This window comes from Myotis davidii, unplaced genomic scaffold, assembly GCF_000327345.1.
Source record: "Myotis davidii unplaced genomic scaffold, ASM32734v1 scaffold847, whole genome shotgun sequence".
Lineage (NCBI taxonomy): Eukaryota > Metazoa > Chordata > Mammalia > Chiroptera > Vespertilionidae > Myotis > Myotis davidii.
The window spans coordinates 1,518,813-1,537,309 of NW_006298049.1; the positions used below are offsets into that span (position 1 = coordinate 1,518,813).

At 35.7% G+C, this 18,497-nt stretch overlaps 2 protein-coding genes across 2 annotated transcripts in view; one reads left to right on the forward strand and one right to left on the reverse strand.

Moving 5' to 3' along the window:
* The window catches only part of LOC102775004 (chromosome unknown open reading frame, human C14orf166), a 27,014-nt gene extending 13,114 nt beyond the window's left edge, over window positions 1-13,900 (forward strand). The window contains exons 4-9 of the mRNA XM_015570504.1: window positions 1,626-1,725; window positions 7,332-7,418; window positions 8,762-8,850; window positions 11,319-11,387; window positions 13,395-13,443; window positions 13,565-13,900. Coding sequence (XP_015425990.1) covers window positions 1,626-1,725; window positions 7,332-7,418; window positions 8,762-8,850; window positions 11,319-11,387; window positions 13,395-13,443; window positions 13,565-13,719 — 549 coding nt within the window. The 3' untranslated portion in view covers window positions 13,720-13,900. The remainder of the gene's footprint in view (window positions 1-1,625; window positions 1,726-7,331; window positions 7,419-8,761; window positions 8,851-11,318; window positions 11,388-13,394; window positions 13,444-13,564) is intronic.
* Window positions 13,901-14,007: 107 nt separating this feature from the next.
* Window positions 14,008-18,497, reverse strand: part of NID2 (nidogen 2) — a 63,156-nt gene continuing 58,666 nt past the window's right edge. The window contains exons 19-22 of the mRNA XM_015570506.1: window positions 17,973-18,130; window positions 16,314-16,437; window positions 15,017-15,129; window positions 14,008-14,706 (exon numbers count right to left, since the gene is read on the reverse strand). Coding sequence (XP_015425992.1) covers window positions 14,696-14,706; window positions 15,017-15,129; window positions 16,314-16,437; window positions 17,973-18,130 — 406 coding nt within the window. The 3' untranslated portion in view covers window positions 14,008-14,695. The remainder of the gene's footprint in view (window positions 14,707-15,016; window positions 15,130-16,313; window positions 16,438-17,972; window positions 18,131-18,497) is intronic.

The window sequence follows — 18,497 nt, forward strand, 5'->3', positions numbered from 1 at the left end:
TGAACTCTGTTTCAGATAAATTTCTTACCTCTGCTTCATTTAACTCTTCTTCTGGAGAATTCTCGAGTTCTTTCATTTTTTGGGGTTTTCTTTGTCTCCTCATTTTGGCTTTCTGTTTGGGTTTGTGACTGTGTTTTAGGTAGATCCTCTACACCTCTCAATCTCTACTGCAGGACAGCATTAAAGGCTGTTTCTGACTAATTAGATCAGGCAGATACTGCCTTGGCCTACAGACTGATAGGATTCCATCTTGAATTGCTCCCCTGGGCAATCCTCCTAGGGTGTTCCTGGAGTGATTGAGTTTGTTTGTTTGTTTTTTCAACAGGGTGGGGCAGTTGCTTCTGCCTGGAGGCTAATTGTTACTTTTAATCTCTGAAGTGGCCTCAGAGCAAGGTGTTTTCCAATAGGATGTGTCAACTGTCTTTCCCCCAGGCAGGGCTGATGTTTATGTGGGAAAGATGTCCTCTCCTGCTTGAGGGAAATGATTCAGCCCAGGAAACTTGGGGTGTCTGCCTTTTGAGCTATATCCCCAGTTCCCAGTCCTGGCTTCTGCTCTCACAGATCCAGTCCACTTCACCCTCCCTTTGCCGGAGCACAAGGTGGGTGGCTACACAGGGAATTTTGTGCGTTGGCTCTTTAAGAGGGTGCCTGAATTTTCAGCTCTTACTCTCTGGCAGACAGCACCCTGCTGCTTTTCACAGCCAGATGTTATGTGGGTGCCCTCCTCAGTTTTGGTGTTCTCTGCTGGGGGGAGGGGGGGGCAGCTTAGGGGTTAGACCCCAGAGTTCCCAGTGGCAACCCCCCACAGCTGAGATATCTCTCTGGGACTTCAGTTGCAGTCTATGGGCACCTAGGCAGCCCTTCGTACCTCAGTCCCTCCTACCAGTCTCTATGCTGTCTCCACTTGTGGTCTCCACTTGCCATCTCGGGTGTCAGGGTTCTCCTGCGAGTTTTCTGTTGATTATTCAGGAAGTTTTTCAGTATTTTAGCTGTAATACCAGTTTGTTCCTGGGGGTATATCCGTGAAGCATGCACTTACTCTGCCGCCATTTTTAATCTCCAATTAAAAATGTGTCTAATACCCATTTTGTTTCTTCTATGTTTTATGAAGTCTAAGAAATTTATTTCCAGTGGGTTTAAAAACACTACATTCTTTGCATTTTTTTCTATCTTTCTGGGGCTCTCTTGTCTAAATAGCAACATATTAATTCATACATCTTAGCTTCTTTTATCTTTTGCCATTTCTCCTTCTTCCAGAAGATTTCCTCAAACTAAAAATTCTATCTCTTGCTTTATTTTTATGTTCTTCTTTTTAGAGTCCTTTTATTTAATTGCTCTATGTGTATTGAGACCTGGAATCAGAAAGTTCAGATTCAGGTCTCAGATGTTGGCAAGTGTTAACCTCAATTTTTTTTATCTATAAAATGAGGAAATTGTTCTAAATCTGGAATCTGCAAAAGAAAAATTTCAAAAAGCATGATGGAAATACTTCACTTAAGGTGGTACACTTAAATGTTATGAGAAATTCTTTGAGATCCAAACTAAGGTATCTTTTAATTTTATCATTTTTTGATTCTGTGACTTTATAGCAATAATGAAAGTGATTTTCTTTTTTCTCTCAACAGTATCTCACAGATGTTAGCTGTCCTTTCAAGATTGAAGAGCGACAAGAAGCAATTGACTGGCTTCTTGGTTTAGCCGTTAGACTTGAATATGGAGATAACGGTATGTTTTGTGGGGAATGTATGTTTTAAAGAGAGGAGGGGGGATTTGGGAAAGGAGTAAAAATGTAGGGAATACCAGTTTGTGTTTCTTTGTCTACTTTTGGTAGACATTTAAGTTTTAAGTTTTATATATCCTCATGTTCCTTTTCAGTATCTATTTAAACACTTAATTTTTGGTAACCTTTCTTCTGTGTCTAATACCCATCTCCCATCCCCCCTAACTCTTAAATTGTCTGGGAAAGAATTTTCTTTTTTAAAATTAGAACCTTTTTATTATTATAAGAAGTTAAAAGCACTGTCTTTCATTGGTATTTAGATTTTTGTTTTGTCTTTTATTAGAATTTAGAAATGGTGTCTTCTGGAGAAAGCATTTTTATGCCTTCTCAAAAAGTAGTATTTATTACATTAATAAATTTTTCATCTTTCACAGTCTGTACCTTAGCCTTTCAAGTTAAATTGTTAGTGTTCAAAAATTGATAGTATTTCAGAATGTTGATTGCAGCAGGTCATTTCACAAGAGACTGAAAGATATGTCTAATGCTGATATACATTATAGGTCAAAATATATTATTTATATGTAACCATTTTATTACAGATACTTATAGGATGCTTTTAAATACTAATATCTATAACAAAAATAACATTTCCTCTCATTAGACCATTTCATTTTGAAAGGCCTGCCAATATCTAAGTGCAAGATCTGATTATCTTACCTCCACCCTCTGTGTTTTGTGTTGTTCCTTCTTATGCATCTGTCAGTTCAGTTCTCTTAATCATTGCTTTTTTAAGTCTTTTTGATATCTGTGAGTCCCTTTTCTTGCCGTCCTGTTCCCATCTACTTTTTCCCATGTCTATTGTATCTGTTCTGCCTTCCCACTACATACTATTGCCCTAATTCAGTCTCTTATCATTTTCTACTGAGATTATTATAATCTCTCTCATACTGGTCTCTTAGCATCACCCTCTATTCTCATCAGCATGGCCCATCAAGCTAACTTTTTTAAACAAATTTGTTTTAGAATGCTATGGTTGGCTTCCAAAAAAGCACCTCCTATTATATTCAGAAGCATCATTGCTTTTCCATTTTTCTCCAAAAGGGACTCCAGGCTCCTTAGCCTGGTATTCAAGGCCTTTGATAACTGGTGTCCACCAGTATTCATGTGCTTGGTATTCCAGCCCAACTAGATTAATGCTGGCTCCTGTTTACATCTCTTTTTTCTTCCCTCGTTTTCTTGGCTTACATATTCCTTTGACTAATATACCATTTCACTCTATTCTCTACACATTCTAAATCCTGCTCATCCTTATAAGATCCAGCACAAATACCAATTAGCATTTCCTTCTGAACTTTCATAGTTTTTAACTCTATACCTTTTAAGTCATTCACTTTCCATTTTGGCTTATGTCTTACTTGCCCCACTAAATTGTAAGCTCTTACTCAGTTATACTTCCTACATGGTACTGTACCTCCATTAGTCTCCTATTGCTGTTGTAACAAATTACCACAAATTCAGTGACTTTAAACACACTTTATTTTACAGTCTTGGAGGTCAGAAGCCCAGCCATTTGTTTTACTGTCAGGTTGTTGACAGATTCTTTTCGGGAATCTAAGGGAAGATCCATTTCTTTCTTTGTCTGTCCTATCTTCTGGAGGTTTCCTGTATTCCTTGATGTTGTTCCTTTATCTTCAAATCTAACAGCATAGCGTCTTCAGTCTTTCTGTAACTCTATTTCCATTGTCACATCTCTGATCATCCTGCTTCCTCTTATAAGGGTGCTGTGATTACATTGGGCCTACCTGGATAATCCTTAATTTAATCACATCTGCAAAGTCCTTTTGCCATGTAAGGTAACATTCATAGTTTAAGGAATTGGGAATATGGGAATCTTTGGAAGGGAGTGGGCAGTCATGATTCTGTTTCTTTGCATATAATAGAAGACTTTTAATGTTTGGCAAATACAGTATTTGAATGTCCACATATTCTAATACAGAGCACCAACCAGCTCCAGACTTAAATTTCAGAAACTTTATGGCAGAAATATTAAAAGCTCCAGCCCTTTTTTTTTCCAGTTTGAATTTTAGTTTAAAATGAAAATACATATGAATAAATGTTGTAATCAGAAGCCTTGGTGGCATTAGTTGATTTTTAGGACCTTTAGGGAAGTCTTTATTCTGCTTTGAGTTGGTAACTCTATGTTCATTTCTTACAAAGTATTCTCCAGCTTTTCAAAAGTGTATTTCAGCTATTCCCAAATAAAATTGTAGTCATATTTCAATTTATTTCTGCTTTACTTTTACTGTATTTATTTCACATTTGTCCATTTTTATAATACTTTAATTTAGATTACCTAGGTACCAAGAACTATAGATATCAGATATATTTTTATTGATTTCAGAGAGGAATGGAGAAGGAGGAAGAGAGAGACATCAATGATGAGACAGAATCATTGATCAGCTGCCTCCTGCACACCCCACACTGGGAATTGAGCCTGCAAATCTCCTGGCTCATAAGTCCATGCTCAACCACTGAGCAATGCCAGCTTGGGCTAGCATGATATTTTTTAATTAATAAAAGAAATACACTGATGTTGGATCTGAAATAAAGTAAATTTTTTATATTGAAGTTTATACTTGAATTTTATTTGAAATTTTAGCTGAATTATTGTTGAAAGGTAAATTATATCAAAAGTATATTAAAAGTCTAAACTAGGGAACAAGTTTTTGTGTAATCTTAAAATTCAGAATTGTAAGAACAGACTTTTTGGGAAAAGGGCTAAAGTGGTAGTACTGTCCCTTATCAGTAGAAGGCACTGTTGTGTGTATTTTTGTGGTTTTATGTTAACTCCTTGCATTCTTCTTGACTTTTAAATTATTTAAAATGTTTGTCCTTATTTGATGAAACCATTGTAAATTTGTATTGTGCTTTAGTACTTTTAAAGGTTTTTGTTAGCTTGTCAGTTTAAGTGATTAAAATCAGACTTAAATTTTTCTTTGAACTTTTTTTGGCATAATTTAAGATTTACAAAAAAATTTCAAGGATACAATAAATTTTCTCATATTCTGTAAATATTAACATTTAATTCATTTGCCTTGTCCTTCTCTCTATATATAACATACATAATTTTTTTCTAAACCATTTGATACTAAGTTGTAGGTGGTTCTCTTTTGCCTTTGAGTACTTTAATGTGCATTTCCTAAATGTACATAACTACAGGATAGTTAGCAAAATCGGGCAATAAACTTTGATTCACTACTATTCTCTATAGCTGTTATTCACGTTTTATAAATTGTCTCAATATTTTTTGCTCTTAATATATTTTTATTGATTTCAGAGAGGGGGAGAGAGAGAAACATCAATGATGAGACAGAATCATTGATGGCTGCCTCCTGCATGCCCCACACTAAGGATGGAGCCCACAACCTGGTCATATGCCCTGACCGGGAATCGAACCCTGACTTGTTCATAGGTCAACACTCAACCCCTGGCTGGACTCAATAATATTCTTCATAGAGAAACAAAAATGCATTCTTTGATCATGTGTTGCATTCCGTTGTTATGTCTCTTTAGAGTCCTATAATCTGGAAAAGTTCCTCATTCTTTATTTGTGCTTCATGAGACTGGCGTATATTTAACCCTTTGTATGTCATAAGTGTCTATGTGGGGATGGTTTCAGTTTTGAACGTGTGGCAGTCAACTGGTTATTGACTGTTCTCAGTCTGGGTTTATCTGATGTTTCCTCATGATTAGAGTTAGGGTTTGTACTTCTGTTAAGATCACAGAAGTGATGTTTTGTTCTTCTAAGTGCATGTTATCAGGAGGCATGTGTTAGTAATATGTCCCTATTACTGGTGCTATTACTTTGATCACATGGTTAAGGCTTCTCCATTCTAAAGTTACTATTTCCCCTTTGTAATAAATAAATTTATTGTTGGGAGATACTTTGAGATAATGTCAGTATGCTTTTATTCCTCAAACTTTTTCATCTAGGTTTAGCTCCATTTGATGAATCTCATCTGAGTCAATTATGCAGATAATTGCCAAATGATGTTTTTTTAATTCCATCATTCTTTCTATGTTTATTTGTTGGCTTTTTAATGAGGAACTTTTCCTGTCTTTCCAGTTTGTTTGTTTATTTAGATTAGTTTGTATATGTGGATTCTTACTTTACTCAATGGCTTACAATCTTTTTTTGTTAATAGTGTATCTTTTTAAAAAAATATGTATTTTATTCATTTTTTTTACAGAGAGGGATAGAGAGCTAGAAACGTCGATGAGAGAGAAACATCGATCAGCTGCCTCCTGCACACCCCCACTGGGGATGTGCCCGCAACCAAGGTACATGCCCCTGACTGTAATCGAACCTGGGACCCCTCAGTCCGCAGGCCGACGCTCTATCCACTGAGCCAAATCGGTTAGGGCTAATAGTGTATCTTGATGTTTACGCTATCCCAGATTTGGCCAGTGGGAGCTCCTGTAAACTATCTTCTGTCTGATTTAAATCTTAACACTTTTGTTTTCTCTCGTTTCAATAGCAAATCATCTAAGCATTATAGCAAAAGATGGCATTTGGACATTACATTCAGTATATTAAATATTTTTCAAGTAAAAGTTGCAAACTCTACCTTTGGAATTCTGGCTTTCAAGTCTCCATAAAATAGGTTTAGGTTTGTATAGGATGGTGTATTATTTGAAGTACTGATATTTTTAGAAAGAAAAGTTTTTGGGTTCTATATACAGCTTTCAAAAGATTTGGGAAGAAACTTACTTTTTAGTTTGTTTGCATTTAATCTCACGTAACTTACATTTACCCTTACCCCTACAAGTTTTAAAGGAAGCCGTGAAAGCAGACTTTGTTTGCAAACATTTAGATCAAGTAGTCAAACTCAAAGGCTAACTAACATGGGCCAAATAAACAAGGTTTACGTTTATGTGGGCCGCAAAAAAACAAAAGCTTCAATTTTCATAGGAATGTAGGTTTATTTCGATAGAGACATGCTGAATACAAAGAGCTGAAATAAATGAGTAATCGTTAACATAAAATGATAGAACATTTTAATAAAAATTAATAATTTTTCTTGGACATTAACTTACCAGACACTGAATAACTGCACAAATTAATATTCGCTGCTAGTATTAGTAGAGAGAAATGGTGCACCTGCGCATAAGGCGTGTAAGGGAAATGAATGCAACATGATGATAGTAATCAGTCATTAGTGAACGTTGTAGTTCATTAATAATGTATAACAGGATATTATAAAAATTAAGTTACGAAATTTTTATTAAAGTCTTTCTTCCGCAAAAATATTCATTGTGGGTTGCATGCGGCCCACGGGCTGTGAGTTTGACATGTTTGATTTAAATAATGTTTGATATATATTACTTTTAAAGATATTAATGAAAAGATCCTTGTGTAAGGATTCAGTAATCATTTTAGATTAATTAGAAAGCTATAATCACATTGTCTTCTGCTAGATTTTTTTAATAGCAAAAATAATTTTGATTGGATGAGTTGTTTTATAATAACCAGTTTGGCTCAGATTCAGTATATAAACAATGTTTGTTTTAAGTTGCAGTTTTACAAATTGCATTTTTGCCTATTTTTCAGCTGAAAAATATAAGGACTCAGTATCTGATAATACAAAAAATGCTGACAATGCAGCTAAAAATGCAGAGCCATTGATCAATTTGGATGGTAAGTCCAGTAGACCCTCTTTATTCGCACTTTTGCTTTCCATGCTTTCAGATACCTGTGGTCAACTGCTTTCTGAAAATAATACATGAAAAATTTCAGAAATAAACAATTCACCTTAAGTTGCACTGTTCTGAGTAATATAGTGAAGTTTTGCACTGTTTTGCCTAGCTTATGAATCAAGCCTTTGCTGAGCATATCCACACTGTAATCACTTAGTTTCTGTTGGGTTATCAGATCAATTATCATGGTACCCCAGGGTTTGTGTTCAGGAAACCTTTATGCTACTTAATGGCCCCAAAACATGAGACATGATGCTGGCAATTTGGATATGCCAAAGAGAAGCTGTACAAAGCTTCTTTAAAAAAAACACACAACAAAATATATATATAAAACATGTTATATAAAGGGTTAGGTACTGTCCCAGTTTTAGGCATCCAGTGTGGGTCTTGAAATGGATCTCGTTTGGATAAGGGGAGATGACTATGTAAATGCATAATAATGATCAACATTTTTGGTTTCCTAAATGATTTTTATTTTCTAAAATGAAGTCTGTGTTTACTTGGTTTTAGTAAATACTTCATGCAGGCAGCATTTGTGAAGATATTTTATTCTCTATGGTTTTTTTTATTGTCAGTTACAATGTGCTGTCTCCTTCCTCTTATAATTGAATATCTGAATATTGAAATGCTTTTCTTTGATCTTCTCATAGTAGTGTGGAGATTTTTATTTGTATTTAATCATGGTGATGATTGTTTGCTTCCTGGTAACATAACATTTTTTCTAATCTAATGTGACACTATGAGAAAGTGGTTAAATTTTTCATTATTTTAAATCCAGATGTCTTTTAGTAATTCTGCTTTAAAAAGTATAAAGAGTCTAATTACTTACATTATAGTAATACGTTAAATAATTCTTTCACTGATTCATTGTGACCTATAATTTGAGTTATTCTTATGAATTAATAAGCTGCTTAGACACTTGAGAGCTGCTGCTTAGAGAAAAGGTTTTGGGAAAACTGTCCATTGAAGGGATCTATGTATTAAAATGAATAGCTTTGGGAAGAAATGTTAATTAAAAGTGCTGCATAAATGGGCCTTGCAGAAAAAGTTATGAGTTAATTTAGTTATTTATTGGATTGTTCAGTTTGGCTGATTAGTAAGAAATCCATTAATCTTATCATTTTGCCTTGCTGTTGATGCCTCTGCACTGCTCCAGTCAGAAGTTTTAAAAATTGAGATTTATTGTTAATGGAAAATTCAAAATGTTTCTTGTAAATTTATGTTTACATATCTGTCTAATTATATGTTTGCAGAGCTCTAAGTTTCCATTTTAATTTTTTCTAGTTAATAATCCTGATTTTAAGGCTGGTGTAATGGCTTTGGCTAACCTTCTTCAGATTCAACATCATGATGATTACCTGGTAATGCTTAAGGTCAGCTTCATATTCTTGATTCTTGACAGATATTTTTTATATATATATATATTAGAGGTCTGGTGCACGAAAATTCGTGCACTGGGGGGTTGGGGAATTCCTCAGCCTGGCCTGCCCCCTCTCACAGTTCAGGAGCCCCCAGGGTATGTCCTACTGACGGCTTAGGCCCGCTCCCACAGGGAGCGGGCCTAAGCCACAGTCTGGCCTCCCTCTGCGGGAGGTGACAGGGCTGATCAGGGGAAGGCGACGCCCCTATCACTCGGCTGCTGCTGCCACTGCCGCAGCTGTGAGACCTGAGCCCCAGGCCTCGCAGCTGCTGGGGCTCACGGCTGCCTGATCCCCGGGCCTCGCATCTGCTGTGGCTTTGTCCAGATGGACATCTGGAAGACGTCTGCTCTAATTAGCATATTACCCTTTTATTAGTATAGATATTTAAACTCAATTTTTAAAAAATCAACTTTTTTATATTTAAATTTATGGTTGATGACCAAAATGTGGAGGAATGTGGAACATAAAGCAGATTTCATCTGTTTTAGATTATCTAATAACAGCTAATATCAAAGAGTGTTTACTGTGTGCCTACCATTTTGTTTACATCCTTTTGCAAAGATGGTTTCATCCAATCCTCCCCAACATCCTAGAGGTAGATGCTAATGTCTTTTTAATATGTATATGAAGAAATAGACTTAAAGAGAATAAGTGTCCAAGATGACACAAAAAAATGATAGAGCCAGGATTTTAATGTAGGCATTCTGACATTGTCGTTTCTATATTTCCTAAATCGCCCTATTCATTAAGATAGTGGAATATGCCAAATTAGTAATGGTGAATTTGGCCAAAAGTACATATTCCAAAATGTCTTTGAGGAAGGAAAGAATGTTTCTGTCTTCCAAGTCACCCTTCCTAGATAGGCCCTCAGTTCATACCTCCACTTCAGGGATTCCAGTAGTCTGAAAAAGGTCTCTTATTTCTGAGAGGAAAAATATACTCATATTTCAGAAAATTTATGCCAAGAAATTGTGACAGTATAGTGGGGGTCTCATGGAGAGGGGAGTGGTACTTACAATACCAGACTTGGACATTATTTTAGTTTAATTAAAGTTTTAGTTTCCCATAAAAATCTACACCTTGCACATGTAAATTACTTTTAAATTGCTTTGCAGTGAATTAAATAATTAAATTTCACTCTACCCATAAGAAGGATTAAGCCTTATTCTATTTTTTTTATTCTACTATTAGATTAATTTATTCTACTATTTAGAATTGTATGTAGTAAATGGCGGTTGTAACAAGGGAAAGACTATTCTGTTCCTAGATTATTTTTCTGTATGCTGACTCTGAATGTCAACTTGGATTTTCTCAACTCAGATTGGATGTCAAGAGACAAAAAGTTGTATTTAGTGAAATTTAGCCCTTTCAAAGGCTTGTTCCTTACCTAGGCAATTATGTAAATTATTTGGAACAGTTCTACAGTATTCACATCAGCTTTAATCATTAACTGGGAGGAGAAAGACAATTCAGCATTTTGGAGGTTCTCTTTGTTATACTTTAAACACCCAATGGGAAAAAAGTAAAAGTTAGCTATAATCATAAGTTTAATAAAATTCTAATCCTAGTTGCATGGTTGTCCTTTGAGTTATTTTAAGAATCATTCAAACAATGCATAACAACATGGAAAACATCTTCATAGATTTGCCAAGTATGAGAATCAATATATTAACTGTTTGACCACCACACTGTTTACATTTGCAATCACTGTTCAAGATTGGTTTAAGTAATTCTTCTCAAATGTAGCATTTAATTTGTTTTTATTATTTAAAAAAATTTCCAGTTTTCACTTACTTTTGAATTGTAATTGTCATCCATTAGTTAAAATTCCATTTAAAAATCTTATTTTTTTAGTTTATGCAAATGCATGTATGCACTTGTGTCTGCTGGAATAAAATTCCTTGGTGATGAAAAAAACATGTTCTATGAAAGACCTGAAAACATTTTACTATAATTAAGAGAAAAAAGCAAGGACAGTGTATGTGATGTGCTACCCTTCGTGTCAGAGATTGCATGTGTGTGCACATGCTTGCCTGAGTATGCTTGTACTTTTAATAAGAATCCAAGGATCTGGTAACAGTGATTGTCTTCTGGAGGGATGGCTGAGGCTTGGACAAGGAAGGAGACCTACTTTTTACCATGTGTCCTTTATTTTTTTATTTTTATTTTATTTTTTTACTGCACACTTGAGTTACCAACTCAAAAAAATGTTTTAAAATTGTTTTGGGTATCATTTCACATTTTAAATATTAAATGTGAGAACTTTTATTACAATATGTTTGTTTTTTTAATGGGGAGTTTGTTAATGAACTAGGTAATTCTAACTTGATCAAACTGGGCATCCTTCTTATCTAGACTCAGAGAAGAAAAAATGACAAACAGGCAGTGAAAACTAAAAACAGTATTTTTGGGTTTCTTAGGCAATTCGCATTTTGGTCCAGGAACGCCTGACACAGGATGCAGTTGCTAAAGCAAATCAAGCAAAAGAGGTATGTATTTTTTTAAGTAAAATCTAAAGTAATTATTAATGAAAGTTTCTTCTGGTGTTGTCATGGGTTAAACCCTGCATGTTACTGCTTAAGATACCCATTCTGTGTTAGAACTGCCCAGAGAAAGGATAGCTTACTTTAAGGGGATTGAATGTGGTTTCTAAGCAAATTGTGTCTAACCATTTTGAATGAAAAATGAACTCATGTTTATCTCCCTTCACACCTTAGAGAAGCTGCCAATGGCACATCCAGTCTACCAGTGTAAACCACTGCATCTACCTAGTCGAAGTTTATTTAAAGGAATGTGCACTTGTGAAATATACTGGGTTATTTTGACTAATTGCTGGGGAACAGGATACAACCTCTTCTAATATTTTCCTTTTTGACCTAAATCCTACGTTTGTTCTTTTGTTTCTTCAGAGAAATCTCATTTTACCTTTTCTATTTCCTCGCATAAAACCTAAGTAACTTGCATAAGGTCACCTGGTGGATACGTGGTTGAGACAAGGATTCGAGTGGTGGTTTACATGAGCTAGTTGATGATCTAGATGAATTGGGGATAGAGAGGCTACTAGAGTGAGGTTCAGGGTACAGGTGACTAAAACTCATCTTAGTAGAATGAGAAAACTACACCATAACTATCTAATAATTCTGAGAAGTTTTTAGATAAATTGTACCATAAATCTAAATGTCCCAAAAGTCTCATTGACTATGGGGCAATACAGAGAATGTCCTCATGGGTTAGCAGCAGCTGCCTGATAATGCCCTCTTCCTGCTGTACAGATGTTGCAGCGACAGCCTTTGTTGGTACAACCACCATCCTGAACCCCAGTCCTTTTTTTTTTTTCCCCTCCATCAGTTCCCCAGTGTCATTTGTCCTCTATTAAAAGGTTATTGATGCCAGGTAAGTGTACTCCCTCCAAAAGACAGTTTCTTTTAAAGGTTCTTACTGGCTTATTAATTATGTGTGAATCCAGCCACTGGAAATTGGGCTAAAGGTCAGCCTATTTCTCCCACACTATAAACAGAGAGTAGATTCATTCGGTAAAGCTATGGTTTGGAAGGCAGTGCAAATAAGGACAGAGCCAAATCACTGCTGCTCTTTACAAAGTAAAATTTAGTTTTATTCTCAGTGCTCCAAATAAATCTTAGTTTTAATGTCATCTCAAAAGATTCCATGCTATAAATAATAATACAGTGGAGAAGTTTTACAGTTGTGTTCTTGTTTGTAACTGTTCATAACTAGCATGTGGTCATCTTCAGCCATAGAGGTATTTTTTGGTGTTTGGGCAAAGGGGAAAGGGAGCCTCTGGTACAGCCTAGCACAGTACAATTCTACTCTTTAGTTTTGCTCACTGAGTTTCCATACCTGTTTGTTTCTATACTTACATTGTGTGTTTATTAGCTATTTTGAAGCAGATGGAACCTAGGTAGATTTTCATTAATAGATTAGGCAAGAATTGACAACTTAGCATTTATAGCATTGAAGTATCACTATGGTTTAGATTCTATTCAAAGTAACTTCAAAATGAACTGTTGAAAGTTAAATCATATATATTACATATAATCTGTTAAAATTTCTGGCAGAAAAAGTATGTTTTAGGTTTGTGCAATTTGCAGACAAATTAATGTGCTCGGGAAAGTAATATTAAAAGTAGTCCTATTTCATTTGCCCTGTACACTGCCGCTTAATGTAGGTAAAACAGAATAATAGCAGCCCTGCAGTAGTGACAGGGGCACTACAGCAAAAAGGAGCTATTTTATATGCCTGGTCTTAAAGGATTGGATGGGTTATGGAATTAGCCTCCCACTATATTTAAAGGCCATTCTTTCCTCACCGGTTATAGTAGGGAAAACAAACATCAAAATGCAAATTTAAGAGAACTCTCATTCCCCTTGCTACTGTGACTAAAAGGGTTAAAATAATAGCTAGCTGCTCTTTAGTTTTAGATAAGAAAAGAGGTGATACTTAACTATTGCCTCATTTTGTCCATTTTTTTTTTTAAGGGGTTGCCTGTTGCTTTAGACAAGCATATTCTTGGTTTTGACACAGGAGGTAAGTGATTTTGTTTTGATGATTAATTCAAAATATTTTAGAAACTTGGTGAACATTTTGGGGGGAAATGAGTGGTCTGAAATATAAAAGTTATTAATTTTGCCATGTTTCTTATAAATAGATGCAGTTCTTAATGAAGCGGCTCAAATTCTGCGATTGCTGCATATAGAAGAGCTCAGAGAGCTACAGACAAAAATTAATGAAGCCATAGTAGCTGTTCAGGCAATTATTGCTGATCCAAAGACAGACTGCAGACTGGGGAAAGTTGGGAGATGAACCTGTTAGGATCTCAGCCTCTCACCTATTTAGTACAGTTGAGAACCATGCACACTGTGGTATGTGTTTCAAAATCAAACATCACATTTTCAAGGGAAGAGTCCCAGAAAATTGACTGTTTTAGAGATTTACCATCATTGCTTTTTCTTTAATAAAGTTTGGGAAAGCAGAATATTTTTTTTTGACTATGTGTTATGTTTATGTATAATTAATCTGTTTCTTCCTTTGTAATTAAGGTACATGCCAACACCCAGCTTTGTTATAGAAATAATACACATCCTCAAAAAGTCATAAGAAAACTTAAAATATTTTATTGAAGTAATCTAGAAAATTTGAAGACTGATACATCTTTGGTATTTATAAATGTAGTAATTTCTGTGGGTTATTCTATAGAGGGACTTACAGGAAATACAAACTGAAATGTTCTAGCACCTTTTAATATAAATAGAAATGAAGTACTGCAGAGGTAAAAAATATTTTAAGTCTTAGAACTTTTGTTGGGAAACTATAAATAAGTTGGTTCTTTCCCATCAGTTCTGCATAGCCTTCTCTATGTCAAATTTATGATCTTTAGAGTTTTATTTTTATACTGGTCATTTGTGCTTTAATTTCTTGGCCAAAAAGAACTCATATAGGGTCTTGACATATTTCTAATTGGTTCTTAGTTGAACGAATTTGACCTTTTTAAATATGACATAAATGTTCATAAAAAGTTGCTTTAATAAGCAACAATTAAAATTCTATTACCTCTTTTAAACTTGCAATAATTTTTGTTTTTAAAAATACAGTAGTAAAGATTGAGGTATAAACTTTTCACAAAATATACTTAGTCTTTTTGCACTGAAAATGTCCATTTTTTATGTCCCAGAACTTTTAATGGCCAATTCCTTTTTCACTTTCTTCGCCTTTGTTTGCAGTAAATGTTCTTTAGGGTCCAGAATCTGATTGTAAACTCAAGTCCTTTAGGATGCTCTATTTATTTTCTTCCTGTAAGGGAAAGTGTGGGAGAGGACAGTGCGTGAGTATTTTTTTTATAACTGAGTTGCAACGTAAGTCTTTTTAAAGGAGAAATATCCTAATAGGCTGACCTGTTTTGTGTATAGTTTAGCTAGACAGACTTAAGGTAGTAAAAACTGGTCACCCATGGGTTGGCCATTAACTTTTCCAGCTCAAAGTGGCTCTCACTGGTGGCAGTGTCAGAGGCAGCAGCCAGAATCAGGACCAAGGGCAATCAGTTACCAGATCGGTCCTCCCCTCCCCTGCTAATCCAAAGGAGCAGCCTGAGCGTGTTGTTTACCTGCTGGGCAGTAGGGGTAGACTGCCGTTATCCCGTAGAGATGAGATCGCTGTTCTGGGAGATACTCATCAGTAAACTGGCCACTGTCTCTGTTGACTGATATAATACCATCCCTGGGAACAGAAAGGAAACATGAAGTCATAAATTTCAAAACAAAAATCTCTACAGCCTTTTAAAATACATATTTTAAATTAATATAACAAGATGAGTTTTGACTCATTTAGATTCAGAAGGTTTGTAGCAGTGGTTCTCAAAGTGGTCCTCAGACCAGCATCATCTGGGAACTTGGTAGAAATGCGAATTCTTGGGCCCTCCTTCATACTTAATCAAATTCTGGGATATAGGACCCAGCAATACATTTTAAGGGCCTGGTGCACAAAATTTGTGCACTTGCGGGGGGCGGGGGGTGTCCCTCAGCCCGATTTGCGCCCTCTCGCAGTCTAGGAGCCCTCAGGGGATGTCTGACTGATGGCTTAGGTCCTCTGCGCTGGCCAGCCATGAGCCTGGATTCTGAGTGGCGCTCCTCCTGTGGGAGTGCACCGACCACCAGGGGGCAGCTCCTGCGTTGATTGTCCTCTGGTGGTCAGTGCGCATCATAGTGATCAGTCATTCTGCCATTCAGTCAATATGCATATTAGCCTTTCATTATATAGGATAAGCCCTCAGATTGACTGATCCACGCTGAAGTTTGAGGACCACTAACTGGGTGTTGGAATCACAAAGATCTGTTAAAATACTGATGCCTGGGCCCCATGCAAGATGAATTAAATCAAAATTACAGGGTTTAGGATAGACACTACAGGAGTGGGCAAAGTAGGTCTGTGACATTCTTTTGAATTAAAACTATAATAATCATAACTCTCCTGTCTTTCCACACAAACAACTGTAAACCTACTTTTACCAACCTTGTATATATTTTTTTAATGTTCCCCAATTCCTCCTTGGAGAACTGGTAGACAACTAGTAAGTCCACAGTGTCATTTTAAATCATATAACTAATATACTTATGGTGCCACTTAAGCCAGTAATAACTCTGGAGATCATATTTAGATTAAAGCACTTCCTTTTTGGATAGTTCCTACTTAATAGTTCTGCCACTTTGAAGCCACATGTGAGCATTACCATTAAATTTCTGGGTCATGTTTAAAAGATGCTATCTAATAATAAAGATAACAAAATGAAAACGTCAGTAGAGGGCTTAATTATTGAAGTCACTAGCTAACATTGGGTGAAACAAGCGATGTATCCCCCAGAGCAGTTTGCATTTTCAGGCTCGTCCAGAATGTGTCAGGCTCACCTCCTCCAGTCCGTGTGGTAGAAGTGATCTGCGTAGCTAACAATGCTGAAGGGGTAGTTGAGGTTGTTTTGAATGACATGTCGCCCAGTTCCATCAGGCAGTGTACACTCCAGTTTTTTGGTTCCTTTGAAAACGAAGAGGAAAAAAAGATACTTTCACGCATAGGGGAGAGGAGAGGGAACCTTGCCAAAAATAATATTGGCTGATAGATTCCATTTTAAAGAAAGGTAGAATAAGAAATAGCTATTTTATTCCCATTGCAGTGATACAAATTAAAACCTAAAATTTTCTGTTCTATTACCAGTCTTTAAATTGTTTAATAACATTGCAGTTTTTAATAGAGTTTAAACTCTTAATCCTTTTTTGGAAGAAAGGATTGCTTTTACAGAAATTTAGCCAAGTTTCTCTCAAAGTAGGGCATTAGACGCTTTTTTATAATTAATTTCAAGTGTAAACATAACATTTGGATAAATATTTGCACTTTGTAAGTAATGTATAATAGCCAAGATTGCCTTTTAACTAGTTTCTAGGTAGAAATAAAAAGTAACTAAAGGGGCAACATGACTTCTATTTTTCAATTCAAAGGAATCCAATTGTGAAAATTTTGCCATAGCTAAACAAGTTAAAAATTTCCAAGTTTCACATTTCTTATGGGACCTGGATTTAAATTTCAAATACTTTAAAAAATGTTAACTGTTGTTTGGACAACTGGGTTATATAATAGTGACCTGTGTGCATTATAGTCCCCTTTTTTAGATGATAAATTCTTTAGGAATGGCTGTTTTCGTGTTCTGTGGTATACAGACATAACTGCATCCTTCCCGTAGGGCTCATGATGGAATCATACAACAGAGAACGTTAGCCTGGCTATCGGCAATCTGAACTTGTTACTGAAGTGAAGCTGCCATACTGCTTTTCAAGAATGTCCTCAGCACAATGGCATACTGACCGCTAGACAGATACTTAGAAATTTATAACATGGGCAAAAGGAAAAACCTATCACCTCTTGTTCATTTATCTAAATCGGTCAGTTCTAACAGTAGGTAATATTTCTTTTTAACTTTGAAAGCATGCCAAGTGTTCATGTGGGGAAATGGCACACAATACAAAAATGAGGGACATAGTACTACCCCTGAAACTTAACTGCCGAATTCATATTCACACACCCTAAAACCCTAGCAAGTTCATTGTAAGCATCATTACAAAATGTCCTTTGAAAGTTTACATACCAAAGGAATAGATTCTATTTGCTGTACTGTTAGAAATTTAACCCCTTCCCCAATAATTTTTTTGTTAAAAACGTTTCTTTTTCAGACTAATTTTTTTATTTTGGTTCTATATAGTATTTTTGATGCTGGTTATGAAAACAGTTTGTAATTATTTTTTCTTCCCATTTTTGTGGTTAAGAATAGTATTTCCTCAGAAAGTTTCTAGATTAAATTATTTAGAATGGTACGTATGTAGCTGGTTTTTGAAGGTAAAGTTTTTAGACGAGTATACTCGTCGACGACTGAAAAAACATTTTGTGAAAACGTGTATACACGTTTCTGCTGGGGAAGGGGTTAAGCCAAAAGATGGGATTTTGTTTATAAAATCTGATTAAGGGCAGGCACCACTGTAATGAAGCATTCTGTATCTGCATCCCATCAGTAGTATTACCTGCATCTGCCCAGCAGAGCAGTTTGGACACGGGGTCAAAGGTTAAACCATTGGGTAGTCCAAGGTCATTATTCACCAGAATTCTTCTGTTTTCTCCATATAAAGATGACGTTTCAATTTTAGGAGCATCTCGATTCCAGTCTGTCCAGTACAAGTTGCTGTGGATAAATTAAATGGAGTAGAAAAAGAAGCACCCTGAGTGTGTACAAGTCAAACTTCAGAACCTTTTTTGAGGCTTTTCACTAAGTATTTCTGAGTCAGAAACTGTTTTCTTCACTTATTGAGGATTTTCTCTGGAACTTCATTTGGTAGAAGCCCCATTAAATATGGCAAGAGCTTCTCAAGATACAACAATCCTCCCTGGTTCTAACAAGTACTGAAACATTGACCAAGTTATATTTCCCAGTGATGACCTTAGCATTTATAGACAGGGAACATTTTCTTCTTCATTTTGCTATAATGAAAGAGGTCTGAGAAATAAAATGGCAGGTGTGAGTTTTGGTTACCATTTAATGTGCATAAACC